A 14,271-nucleotide genomic window follows, 5' to 3' on the forward strand; every position below is an offset into this window, starting at 1 on the left:
CACGGGGACCATTTTGGGGTCACATCAGATGAGACCCTCCCCAAGGTCAACAACTTAGGACCCTGCACATGTGCAGTTAGTTGTTGACAGGCACCAAAACCACAGGATGAAAGGGTGGAAAAAATACCTTCTCAGTCCTGCCTCTGCAGGGCCAGAAACCGGTGTCCCCTTTCTTGTGACCGTGACACCTGCCACGCGCCTCAGTCAGCAAAGCCGGTGTCTTTTTGTACCAAGCAATGTTTAAGGCCAATGTCCACTCATCTGTTCGCCACAACAAGGCTTTGAAGATTGGAGAGAGAGAAAGTCACTTGCAGCTGATGGGAGAGGAGTATCACTCCATAACAGAAGTTTCCTTTCCTCCTAGACCACATTTTAAAGGCGCTTTAAAGCCCTGAATACCTACACTTCGATGCTCCAGCTCTGAAGCAAGGAGTAGCTGGCACCACTGAGCTGAGAGGACAAACAAAACAGGCATAGGCTCAGTTAGTCTCCTTTGAGCAGAAGCTGCAACAGATGTATCTCCACCACTTTCTGCCCTTTCATCCAAAGCCCTCCCGCTCCCCGTACCCTCCTGTCTTACTGGTGTTGCTTTGCCAGTTTCACAGCTTTCATCTCCCCTCGGCTAGTTGGATTTAACACGGAAGACCATTGGAGAAGCCAGCATGGGGCAGGCACAGCATCCTGACCAGACCAGGCTGCCAGCCCTCCACAGAGCCGGGGGAGCACAGGGGCTCTCCATCCTCCAGCTCATTTCGCCAGCAATGCTGGCCTGGAGTGCTGCGCAAACGGTGGCTCTGCCAGATGGTGCCGTGCAGGGATTCATGCCTATCTTTGAATTAGTTTCACTTCACGGGCCCACCCTCATGAATTTTGCAAGCACCTGCATGGCTCATTTTATGCCCACCGGTGAGATGAGGCCAAGCCCTGCAGAGGGCACAAGGTCCTTCCCCCCACTGGCCAGATCACAACCCACTTTCCTCAGTGAAAGATGGTGAAAACATTTACAGCCCTGCTAGTCTCTCTTAAGCAGCTGAGGGGATGGTGTTAATTAAAAGAGATAAAATCTGGCAATGCCGTTTTGCACAGGTGAGGAAATCCAATGGACTCAGCTCAACTCCCAGCCCTGCCCGTACCTAAGGTTTTCCTCTGCACCTCGTGTTCCAGGTCCAAACAATGACCTGGGGAGCAAGTCCCTCTTGTAAAGCTCTCTGAGACCTAGAGGAAAGTAAGTGTAATTGCCTAGTTAAACACCATAAAGTAGATTTGGACGCTCACAGCATTTCTCCTGGCTATTCTGCCTTGATGCTGGTATAGAGCAGGGAGCCCACATCATTCCTGACCTGGAAACCAGGGCCAATGGCTGCATTCCTTATCAAAGACATATGATTTAAAACCATGAAGAAATAAACTTGTTGCATTCCAACCAATGCATCTGACATACAGCATCCTTCATTCTGCCTCCCAACCACAGTTTCCCTCATCATTCTGTATTTTCTTATCTTGAGCTCTTTTATATGGCCTACACAGAGCATCAGATGTGACTGCCCCGGCACTATACAGCAGTAATTACCTCCCTGCTGTTATATGCTGTACCCTATAAATTACCCATCCCCTTTTGCAGGGGGATTCCCCCACATGCTCATGGCTCAGGCTGCCTGTCAGCATCCATCCCTGTACCACAGCGCTCCACCAGCACTCCCTGCTTTATACCAGACCTGATTCTTGCCCAATTTGAACCTGTATTGATTTTTCCCCTCAATTCTCTAACTTTCCTTAGCTGAATAACATCAAAGACAAAGGATAAATTCCCTTTTTCCTTGCTTACCCTGCAGATGCAGGAAGTATGCTCCCCGCACCTACCTGTAGGTCATTTGGAGATATTAAATTAGAATAACTGGACTCTCAAAGCAATTCTTTCAGGGCTCCTTCACCCAGCCCTTGTCAGTGATTTCTCCGAGTTTACAGTCCAAGCTGGGAGAGAAGGATGACAAGAAGGAAAAATGCAAGCTAAAATGGCATGCATCAGTGTATCTCCAAGAGAAATCACTCCATACACCAGCAGTTGCACAGTACCTAGAATCGTCTTTATTAGTAATGCTACTGCATAATTAAGTTCTATCTCAAGAGGTATTTCATCTGTAACATGAGGGAGAGGATCAACAGAGGTGCAACACAGTCAGCAAACAAGCAGAATCTCATGTATCCTGAGCCCAGAGGACAACGTATGAGCTGAGGAGAGCAGGTCGTGTGGCAGGGGCTCAAGTGGGAAGCACTGAAGGCCACAAAGGGACGTTTCAGTTGCCAGCAAGAGGTTGGCTTGGGCTTTTCTGCCACGACCAACTACATTACTCCAAGCAATGCTCCAGCACCCACGGACATGCGAGCAGCGCTTACCCCCATGAGCAGCACCCAGCCGGCTGGCCGGCATCGCTACCCTCAGCCCCTGGGCTGCCCTTCAGGCTGAGGTGGACCTTCACCTGGGTCCTGGCCGCTGGCCAAGCGCCAGGGGCTGAAAAGCTTCAAAACTACCAAAGCAACAGGGTTTAGAGCCCGCACATGGAAAGTCATGTGCTGTAAAGCTGCTCCTCGCTACCGTATGCCCTGTACATTTTCCACTCATGTCTGGAATTTACATTTAAATAAAAATCAGCCGCAAAGCAAAACTGTGTGTATCGCCAACGAGCCTGAACTCAACACTGGAAATGATTTATATAAAAAACCAACACCCACCAAGCCTACATGTCACCTCATGGCAATAACCACCCTTGGTCCTGCTGTTCTCCCAGCAAAGCCAGGGCGGCTGCAGGTGGAAAGGCACCAGCCCCTCTCGCTAACCACCACATCCAGCATGAGACGGAGACAGCCTGGCAACCCAGACCAGCAGCTTCACTGCTACTTGATCAAGCAGGTGATGCTGAGAGAGCATCCCACTAATACAGCATCTGCTAATAACCCAGTTTTGAAGGAACTATTTTCCATAGATAGCATCCCTAAGGCACCAGCTGCAATGCCAAGTTATGCTGTTACATCCTTACCAGTTCACCTCTCCTAGATGACAAATCCACCCAATTTGAGAAAATGAGTACCATAATTGTATTTAGTTCAAGCTGCATTTGCATATGGAAGTTTAAGTGACTTTAAAAGCCAGTCCTCTTTGGGTGGGCCACACTTGGGTATCACAGTAGCTCACCCCCTCTGAAAACATCTGGAGACCATATGCCACCTGTCTACAAAAATTAATCAGCTTTCTGCTATTAACATCACATCAGAGCCTCTCTAATACTTCTCCCTGGCTTTTACAGACCTTTCTCAACGCAGACTAAAGGCGCCTTAAAAATCTTGAGTTAGGACCACTTAGCATTTTTCATTCCTTGGGGCTCAGCTGCAGACAGGTAAATTGGTGTCCACAACCATCACGCTGCAGTCACAGCAGGAGAAATGGCCCCTGGCTGGCCACAACATGCAGCTCCAGCACTAGTAGCACCGTGCTGGGAGGTGGATGATCCCTCAATTCAATCTAATCTGGAAAAATTAAAGCAAGCATTAGTCAAAATGGAGAGGTTTCCCTTATATGTGCTTTTTTGTGGCATTAATGTATGAAATTTCCCTGAAATGTTGCCCTGCTCACAGGCGCAGCTGCTACCTGCTCCTGAAGCTTGCTTGAAGGTGCTCAAGGGCTCGAACCCCCTTTAGCTCAACACCATCACGGCAGCTTGATAAAGGGGAATCCCCGCGAGACCACCAAAACACTGCAGGGCTAAACTCCTAACAATGAGGCAGAAAAACCCAAGGTGCTGTCAAAAACCCTGGTTTCAGTTTAAAAGCAGCATGGTGGCACCAACAAGCCACCACCCTTGCCCACTGGCACTGGGGTGAGGGCCAGGTTTCCCTGTGCTCCTGGTGCCCCCTGAGGTCCCTGGGGAGGATGAGGCTTTTTTGGTCCATTTGGTCCAGTCAAGCCAGGGAGTGACAAAGGTCCAATGGAACCTCCCAAGCACAGGGGACCCCACTGCCCAGAAGGAGGACTTTCCCTGTGGATGCAACTCCTCCTGCCAAGACAGGTGGCCTGCCCCAAAATTGCAGTGTGCCTGGCTTCTTGGGGAAAAAAACCCACTAAATACCCAACAGCAGTACCACAAACCAAGGTCAGCCCCCCTGGCTGCTCCTCTACACGAGGTGGACAATGAGAATGGAGCAGGCGGACCCCACAGCCAGCCCCAGCATGAGGTAAAACGTCATCAACACCCCCGCAGCCTCGGCTAGCTCTTTTGGCACAATCTTGGGGCCATAGACCATGACCAATGTCCCCAGGTAGCCATTACTCAGCCCCAGCAGTGCCGTGAAGACCACTGGGTAGACATCTCGGTTGAAGACCACTGCCTGGATGTGAGCCCGGGGTTGGTAGTTGCTGAAAATGAAAAGAGGGAGGAAGATGGTCCTGAGGAGTACAAGGGCGGGCAGCAGCTTGCTCTTGGGGCCGGGCACCTGGATCCAGGCAGTGACCTGCCTCCCACACCAGTCAGCAAAGTTGTACAGGAGGAAACTAGTGAGTGGCACAAAGTACTTGGTGCTCCACAGGCTTCCTGAGGACTTACTGACCGACTCAATGTTGGAGGAGAGAGAAGGGAAGATGATGATGGAGATGAAGAAGACATAGAAGAGGCAGAAGCCAAGGAGGGCGGTCTTCTGCAGGATGGGGCGAAGAGGGGGGATGCCAGTGCTTTTTGCAAGGAAGGATGTATTTGTGGTGCCTCCTGGCTCTGCCTTGTCCTCTGTGGAGCTGTTGGGTGGCATGGTGGCCGGAGACGGGCTCTCCTTCTGGCTGTTCATGTAATACCTGGAAAAAGAGAAGGAGGGAGATTATTAGCCAAGTTGTGGTGGGGAGGGAAACACAAACTGAGATTTGGAGAGAGAGCAGGAGAGAAGTTGGCGACACAGGGGTGTCTGCTGGACCCAGTGAAGGAGGTTGCAGCGACCCCATCGCACCTCCAGCTCCTGCCTCATATGGAGAGGTGACCCTTAGGGACCCACCCACCCCCTTCCACACTGTGGGGATCCCTTTACACCATTGGTGGTTCACAGAGGAGACCTATTGCATGCAGCCATTTAGGGGGCCAGGTGGCTTTGGGGATGCAAGCACCAACAAGGCCAATGATGCATGCACATTAGTGCATGATGTTGCAGATATGGACGCACTATGAGGACCCATCTGACCGGCTGTTTCTAGATTACAGCTTTCTGCTGACTTCACACATTTCAAAAGCCCTGGTGTCAGCATCCCGCTTCCCCAGAGAGGTGAGGTTTTGCCAGAAACTCATCACACGCCAGGGCAGAAGCCCAGTTTCAGTCTGCAGTTTTGGTCAAATGGGGAAGTGTGGCTGAGCGGTACAGCGTCAGAGCTGGAGCACATGAGGTGGGATGCTGGGGGGTGACAGGGCAGGGACCAGCATAGCAAGCGTCCCCGCAGCAACTCTACTCAGCATCAACAGTAGCGATCCCCCGCAACCCATGCTTGTGGGATGCCCGTGGCAGGCCGGTGCACACACCTGGAGTACTCTAGCTTGGGAAGGAGAAGGTACACCATGATGCAGATGACGATGAAGATGTCTGCAGTGAGGAAGTAGGCCAGGGCACTGTCTGTAACATCAGTTGCTGCTGCCAGGTCTATCACAGAGGCGACGGCGCTGATTGTGCCACCCATGGCCTGACCTGTGTGGGGAACCAAAGAGCTGGAGCTCAGCGCCTGGGGGCGAGCCAGCCTGACTGAGATGGGTGCGGATGAGGGACATTGAGGTGGCGGAGAGCAATTCACAGCACCTCCAGCAAGCAGGACTTTGATGCAGAGAGGGAACTCAGAAACAGCAGCATCCTCTTATTAACAGCTTCTGGCATGCACAAACACCCCAGGGGAAGCAGCTCATCCCCTGCCCCACACGCTTGTCCCCAAACCGAGCTCAGGGTGTAACTGCAGACACCACCTCCTCTCCATTTCCACACCTTGCTGTAACACCGCTGTTTGTGGGACGGCATCACCACCCAGGTCCCATCCTGCATCCCCTTCCAACACAGCTGCAGCACTACACAAGGGCCACAATGAGACCCAACATGCTGGGCTTGCACAAGCCATGTCCTGCAGAGAAGGTCCAGACCCTGCCCAAAGCCTAAACCTGGCTTTCCATCAGCACATGTGTAACCACCTCTCTTCTGCACTCCCCCAGACAGAAACTCAAGCCAGCAGCAACAGGTATGCCATCTTGGGGATGCAGTGATTTCCCCCAGTAGGCTAAACTCATTAAAACACTCCTGTCTTGGCCCCAGGAAAAATTTCTCCATCTTGATTTTTTTTCCCCTTCCCCTCTTTGTTTGTCAGCCACTCCAGCACATTTATAATGTTATCAAACCTCCAGGCAGCTCATCACTCATGGCTCCCCTCGTCACTCATGGAGATGCATGGAAATGCTGAACAGAATGGAGGTGAACAATGCAAAGCTGAAGATTCCTCCAGCTGCAAACCGAGGAGCTAAGGGACTTATCTCCTTACCCCCTTCTCCCTGCACAGAACAAATAACCAGGTCAAGCTGGTTGAACGAGCTGCTCTGCAGGACGTTCATCCCCTGGGGAGGGATGGTGAAGGACCCACTTTACTTGTCTTTGCTGAGCCCTCAGCACTTCGGTTTATAGGTATTTACAGAAATGAAAGCACCAGCTCATGTGACCGAGCATGTTTCTCCTTCAGTAACTTCCCTTTATCTTTAGGACAAAGTTTGTAAAAATAAACCCATTGTGAAAACACATCAGATGCATGCAGGAGAGAAAGAAAACCAATCACCCAACCACAGAAAACCCAAGAGCACGATCCCACCAGGACAGCGCTGCTGGGGGACACCAACCGGAGATCAGTGCCTGCAAGTTCTTCATGGGGAAGCAGCTGCTCAGACCAAAGATGCTGCTGGTGAAGATGGTTGAGGCGCTGCTGATGACGACCACGCAGCCAATGGTGAGGGCAAAAAAATGGGTGGTCCAGGTGGAGGTGTCTACCTTCACTAGCACCGTGATCACCAGGAAGATAGCCAGCATGATGAAGAGGGAGGACAGGATCCGGACGCTGGCAGGCACCCTGGGCACAAGGGGAAAGAGAGATTCCCACGTTTAAAACTATAACATGAAGGTGTGATGCAGAGGACGCCAACTCCTCTGCTGCAAGGATCAAAGAAAATAAAGAAAGGTGTCGGGAGATGAGGAATAAAAAGTAATTATTTTTCTCAGACGCCTTTAGATGTTAACTCTGCAGTTTCCACTTTTGCCATCAGTAGGACTAAGCCTATAAGCCCAACTGAGCTGTCAATACCCACTTCTCCCAGAAATCTGAAGCTATCCCCATCGCTGGAGCAATGAACAGCAGCAGCAATAAAGCCTGCCTGGGAAACACGGCAGGCTGGGTGAAAGCAATACCAGGCATATCGTTACCAGATAATTAGTTGTTTGAGCATGGGGGTTACTTATTACCCAGCGGGGAAACTGGATGGGCTGGCCTGGGGTGTGGGACGGAAGGGCAAGGCAGAGGTGAGGAGCCATGCCGGCAGCTGAGATCTAGAGATCAAGCACACAAACACGTTCCCCTTTGCCCGCAAACATGCAGGAGTTTGATCTGGCATAAGGAAGGGTGCAAATGAAGGGACGTGGCTATTTTAGATTTAAATCAAGCTTGCAACAAGGCACAGATGGTCCATTTCCTAACCCAGTTCAGTGGCTGGTAGGACTAGAGCAAGGCGTTACTCCTGCCTGGATGAGTTCAGCTCTCGTCAGCCCATCCCCTGGTAACAACAATGGCATTTTTAAGAGGAAAGACCATTTGCCAAGCAATTAACCAAGGAATTTACTAGGAATTTATTTACAGTAGTGCAACTCAAGCCAACTCCAGGCACAGGTGCTGCTGGCAGGGAGCAGGGTGCTTCACTCCACTTCATCTCAGCCGGTCGCAATTCAGGCAAGGACAGACAAAGGGATTTTGGCTGCACAGGGAGGCTCATGATGCCCTATGTGTCCCATGGCTTCCCCCCAGGGGAGGGGGAGACTGAGCTGGGAGCCATGGCTGAAGCCGGAGAAAGGAGTGACACAGGCAAAGCCAGGGAGAGCTGCAGCTAATAGACCTGGGAATAGAGCAGCACTTACTTGTTGACCAGCAAGAAGTTGCCGACCAGGCACAGCACCGAGGGCACAGTTGAAGCAATGGAGATATAACTCTCAAAAAAGTCCTGCCAGGAAAAAAACAAAGCAAAGAAAAACAGGTGGGGGTGGTGGTGGGGGGGAACAACACATGAATTTCAGGTCCTAAATACGGCATGATACAGCACGCATGGGGGGTTACGATCATAGAGCCATAGAACTGTTTAGGCTGGAAAAGACCTTTAAGATCATGGAGTCCAACCATTAACCCAGCACTGCCAAGTCCATCACTAAACCGTGTCCCTAAGCACCACATCTACACATCTTTTAAACACCTCCAGGGATGGTGATTCCACCACCTCCCTGGGCAGCCTGGTCCAATGCTTGACCACCCTGTCAGTGAGGACATTATTCCCAATATCCAAACTAAATCCCACTCTGGTAGAACTTGAGGCTGTTTCCTCTTGTCCTGTCACTTGTTACCTGGGAGAAGAGACCGACCCCCACCTGCCCGCAGCCCCTGTCAGGCAGCTGGAGAGAGCAACAAGGTCCCCCCTGAGCCCCCTCCTCTCCAGGCTAAACAGCCCCAGGTCCCTCAGCTGCTCCTCATCAGACTTGTGCTCCAGCCCCTTCCCCAGCTCCGTTGCCCTTCCCTGGACACGCTCCAGCACCCCTACGTCCCTCCTGCAGCGAGGGGCCCAAAACCGAACACAGGGTTCGAGGTGCGGCCTCACCAGTGCCGGGTACAGGGGGACAGTCCCTGCCCTGGTCCTGCTGGCCACGCTGTTTCGGACACCAGCCAGGATGCTGTTGGCCTCCTTGGCCACCTGGGCACAGTGCTGGCCCATGCCCAGCCGGCCGTCAGCCAGCACCCCCAGGGCCTTCCCCGCCAGGCAGCTTCCCAGCCGCTCTGCCCCAGCCTGTGGGGCTGTGTGGGGCTGCTGTGACCCACGGGCAGGACCCGGCACTGAGCCTGGTTGAACCTCATACAATCGGCCTCGGCCCATGGGTCCAGCCTGTCCAGACCCCTCTGCAGAGCCTTCTTGTTCTCCAGCAGGTCAACACTCCTCTCCAATCTGGTGTAGGTGTTCACCTTGTTGCATTGTAGCATGTGTTGCAAAACTGCTCAGGACAATAGGCAGCGGGAACGGCCCCGGGGTGGGGGGGGTTGTCCTGTCCTGGGACATTTCAAGAAATCAGGGACATATAAACTTCAGAAGCACAAATGGTTAAGGAAATACCTGCCTTGGTGCTGCACTGGCCTCATGGGGCAGCACCCGAAATAAGGAGGTATGAATCTATCCTGCTAGCTGCAGCATCCTGGACAAATCCCCTGAATGTTTCATCTTACTTGAGCTCTGTGAGCTGTTTTTTATAAATCAGGGCACAAAAGCATTAATATTAGTTAGCTGCCTCAAAAGCCTGTGATGGTTAGCAAACCTGTGCATCCCCTTTCACGCAGTGACCACAACACCATGCCTGAGAACGTGCTCCAACAAAAGCAGGCTGAGGGGGGACACAGGGACACTATTTTCCCTGCCAGTCTCCCTCTCTGCGTGCACAAAACTCATTGAGAAACTATATCGAGACTCAACACACATTTACTCTGGGGGCTTGTATATCGTCCAAGCAAGGTGGTTGCAGCATCGGTCAACATTCACCAGCTCACCTCACACAGAGGTCAGGCTGGACACACAGAAAGCAATAACCATGGCAAAGAGAGAGAGATTTCTTTGCCAAGATTGCAGCCAAATGCTTACATTTTCAATCCATTTTATGTATTATGCTGTTAAAGCACGTCTGCTCCATCTTCTCCCCTCAAGGTGCTTAATCCCTTGTTTTTCCTGGGGGAATCTCAGCCAGCAGGTAGGACGAAGCTCGCAAAGAGTTTATGACCTGCATATCCACCCCCATCATGATGGGCTTTCATTTTCTGCAGTTATCTAGCTACAGAGATGGGGCCATGTCACGTCCGAGTGCGAGAAGGCACTTGGCACATTTTCTCTGCACATCACTTTTTTTTTTTTTTTTAGCTTTGCATCCTAGTCTTTTAATCAATTTACAAGCACATTCACTTATTCTTCCCTATCAGGAGCTTTACTGTAAGCAACAGGAAATCTAATAATCACTCCTAGAGGGTCCATATAGATGGAGACATAAATGCCTGCACTTACGGCATCGGCTTAGTGAAGCAGAAAGCTCAAAACACTATGGCCATATGATAAATTACAGGAGAAAAGACAAAGCAAAATGCAAAGCTGGCTGCTAAAACTAAGACTTATTTACCAACCTACTTAAAACAAATGCCCAAACCAGCCTGGGGATATTTAATATACTTCCAAGTTAATTTTCTTTTCTGTTTGGGGAGGAAAAAGGACTTTATAACACTTTCCACGAAACAGAAGTGTACTTGAAGTACTCCAGCAGAGATGCTGCATTTCAAACACCCTGGGGAAATGTTCATTCATTCCCAGTAATGTGCTCACAACAGCGGTGGGAAGAAAATTGGGAAAGTATTTAAGGCACTAAGGAGCCTGCACTGCACTGGGAAATTTTACCTTGCTTTACCCATGGCCAAACCCTGCTAGAAAAGAAAAGTCAAGTAGAAGGGTTTCAATTGCTGTCATTTATGTGAAAAAGGAAAGCCTTCACGCCACATTTTTAATACAGCAGCAGAATGAGGAGTGGCAAATTTAATCCATGCACAGACCAATGGAAAATATCAGACTCCGCACCCATCTCACCTCTTCAGTCCTGCTCCTTAGGTGCTAATCCAGCTCAGATGTTAATTGTTCTCCATGGATGGATATTCCCACCCATCACAGATATGCTTTCAGAGCAAACTTTCGTCTATGCAAGATATACCTAGCTCCTCTCCCTTTCTGCTGAGCCCTCCTTGACCTGCCAGCTCATCTCTGGGCACCCCTTGCTCACAAGGGCTGTGGTCCTTACCACAACGTGGTTTTAGAGGAGAAACACAAACACTGAAAGACTGTCACCCCTTTCCTACCTGCTAATAATAATAACAATTAATAATCATCATCACCACCACCACCACCAAAACAAACGTGACATCTTCCTTGCCACCCAGAGCTGCCTTTCTCCCACCTCTGCCTCTCATGGGGGAAGGTCTCATCCCTCAGCCATGGAGCCAAGGCACATAATGGAGGCGTTTGACCCTGTATTAACTACAGCATCTTCCAACATGCTGCCACGATGCACACCGAACACTTGGTACCTTAAAAAAATCCCAAACAAGAACAAAGCATCACAGTGGCAAATCAGTCACCAGCATTGGCCAGTGCTGCCAAGATGCTTTTGCAAAGTAGTTTTTATTTTGCTCCAGCCTGGACTTGGCGGCTGGCTCCTGCCGGGCTGGAAAAGCAATCCAGGCCCATGGCGGCAGCTGAAAGCACCAGAGCATTACCTGGAGCATGGGGCATGAAATTAGCAGCAGCAAGTAGGCTGGAGCCAAGAGCAGGCTGCCAGTTACAGGTACATCTTTTCAGAGTTGAGCTCCATTTGCAGGTAAGCTGCTGCAGCCCTGTGGCTTGCCATCCCAGGGGAGAAATGGGGCCGACTGGTTTATTTTTGATCAGACTTGCCTGCCATGGGAAAGCCAGTTGCTTTTCACTGGAGGAATTAGAAAGCATCCTGCCAGGCCATACAGAAAGAGAAGAAACATCTTTCCAACAAAGTAATGGCTGATCCAACCAAGAACAGGGCTATGCAAACAGCTTTTTTACACTAGCACATCAGTACTTCAGCATCCTGGTTGGTGACACACTGCTTCTTCCCCATAAAAAACACAGCCAGCTTAAAAACTTGTCCTGGTTTTGTCTGAGATAGTGTTAATTTTCTTCTCAGTAGCTGCTGTGTTTTGTATTTAGTATAAGAATAATGTTGATACCAACCTGATGTTTTTAGTATAAACATGACTTCGCGACAGCTAAGTGAAGGACTTTTCAGTTTCTCAGGAGAAGAAAGAAGGCTGGAGGGGCACAGGAAATAGGGAAGGGACACAGCCTGGACAGCTGGCCTGAACCAACCAAAGGGATATTCCAAACCATAGAACGTCATGCCCAGTACATAAACTGGGGGAGTTGGTGGGGAGCGGCCAACGCTGCTCAGGGGCTGCTTGGGTATCTGTCAGTGGGTGGCGAGCAACTGTAATGTGCATCACTTGGGATCTTCTTTTTTTGCCTTGTAGATGTTATTCTTCTCTCCTTTTCATTATCACTGTTATTATTATTATATTTTCTTTCATTTCAATTATTAAATTATTATCTCAACCCACAAGTTTTACCTTTTTCCCGATTCTCCTCCCCATCATGCTGAGGCTGGGAGTGAGCGAGTGGCTGCGTGGTACTTAGTTGCTGGCTAGAACCATGACACAGCTATTAAAATTAAAACAGCTGTGGATGCCATACTGGTGTGAGAAATCATACAGTAAATGCAGGTGTCACACCTGGCTCTGTATTTACATAAAAATAAAACATGCCCAAACCACCTGAACAAGCTTGGCAATGGGAGGAGGAGGACAGGACGCAGCCTCACCATGCCAACAGTTTTTCCAGCCACAAAGAAACACCATTGCTTTGTCAGGGGCACAGAGAAATAAACCTGTCACGGCAGGAGGAACAAGAGAAGGTGGCTTTTTGGGGCAGAAAAAGAGAGGCCACCAAGCCTGCCATCCCAAAGCCAGATCATCAATTGCCCCATATGCCAAAAGCCAGATGTTTATCGCTGCGAGGAGGTACTCCGGTCACAACTGCCACATCTTGAAGGAAAAGCAGTAAAGCATCCAGAGGGGCTTCAGACTATCGGAAGCCACATGCTCCAGGGCTGGTGCTCCTGCAAAGCCCGGCTGCCACCTCTGAATGATGTGCTGCACCAGCCAGTGCAAGGGAAAAAGTGCTTAAAATGTGTTCGATGCCTCGCCACAAGGCCAGAAGCTCAGAGTTGCAGCCAAGTCTGGCTGGGAAAGCACAGAACCCTGTGGGGCCCAGGGGCTCACCAAACATGAAGGTCAAAACAAAAAAACCCACCAAAACCACAAAGAGTTTACCTTGCACCATAGAAATCGCCCTATGAAAGGCAGTCTTGCTTATGGGGCAGGTTAAGCCACATTTTTTAAATGCACCTTAAACCTTAGCACTTCAAGTACAGGTAAAAGACAGACCATAAAGTGCTACACCTTTTAATTTGAAGCATCTTTCTTGCAACTATTTGCACTCCCCAAATAAACCTCTACCCCTGGTTTGCAACAAACAAAAACCCCAGAGGACATTCATTTACTTTCCGGGGAAGTGGAGGGGAAAGGAACGAGTCAGGAGGGATATCAGCTTTTTTTTTCCTGCCTCAAAAGCAGCGCACTCACCCGCAGATCCGATGCTGCCTGCCCACCTGGGCCTGCCTGTTCTGAACAGTTTTGCAGCTTGTACATCCAGTAGTGCTTTGCTGTGATGAAAAAATTCCAGGGCAGGAGGGACCCGATGCCCAGGAGAAAAAAAATAACATAGGCCCCATGTAAGCGGTCGCTTGGCTTTTGGCGGCTGTATCTGTTCACCAAGGGCTCTTCAATCAGGGGTTCCTCATCTGGGGAAAAGCTGCCAGTGGCCGGATGCATTGTGCTGGCACGCTGCAAAAAACCGCCACCAAAAAAGATATTATCACGAGTGTTGCAAACTGTTGCTCGCAAGCAGCTGCGCACAGCTTCCCCCTCCTTTGGCCCACAATCGCCCAGCAAACACAGGATGAGTGAGCTGAACCGGCACGGGGGTGGCTGGACCTCCGAGAGCCATAGGAGAGGGGACTGAGGCACGGCGAGGACAGGCTCTGCCGCAGCAGCACCCATGTTTCCATCCATAATTAATAATTAACCCGTCCCCTTAGCCTTACAGAAGCAGGAACCCTCGGCTCATACAAAGCTCCAGAAAAAGATTAACAGCTTGTGAACTAACAACTCCGTCAGGCTTTGCAGAGCAACCTGTAACCTAGCGTAACACCACCGGGCTTCCTAAAATGACTCGTAAACTAATGCAACACCGCCAGGCTTCGCCGACCGGCTTGTAAACTAACGTGACACCGCGAAGGCTTTGTAAA

At 50.4% G+C, this 14,271-nt stretch overlaps 1 protein-coding gene across 3 annotated transcripts in view; it reads right to left on the reverse strand.

Moving 5' to 3' along the window:
• Positions 1 to 2,062: 2,062 nt before the first annotated feature.
• SLC29A3 (solute carrier family 29 member 3) overlaps positions 2,063 to 14,271 on the reverse strand; it is a 174,405-nt gene continuing 162,196 nt past the window's right edge. For 2 of the 3 annotated variants that reach the window (XM_080401353.1, XM_080401354.1), the window contains exons 2-6: positions 13,547 to 13,807; positions 8,173 to 8,255; positions 6,891 to 7,117; positions 5,547 to 5,709; positions 2,063 to 4,837 (exon numbers count right to left, since the gene is read on the reverse strand). In XM_080401353.1, coding sequence (XP_080257479.1) covers positions 4,168 to 4,837; positions 5,547 to 5,709; positions 6,891 to 7,117; positions 8,173 to 8,255; positions 13,547 to 13,795 — 1,392 coding nt within the window. In that variant the 5' untranslated portion in view covers positions 13,796 to 13,807 and the 3' untranslated portion in view covers positions 2,063 to 4,167. The remainder of the gene's footprint in view (positions 4,838 to 5,546; positions 5,710 to 6,890; positions 7,118 to 8,172; positions 8,256 to 13,546; positions 13,808 to 14,271) is intronic. The other variant, XM_080401355.1, reaches the window with a different exon arrangement.

The sequence above is a fragment of the Falco punctatus genome (genome assembly GCF_963210335.1).
Source record: "Falco punctatus genome assembly, chromosome: 9".
NCBI lineage: Eukaryota > Metazoa > Chordata > Aves > Falconiformes > Falconidae > Falco > Falco punctatus.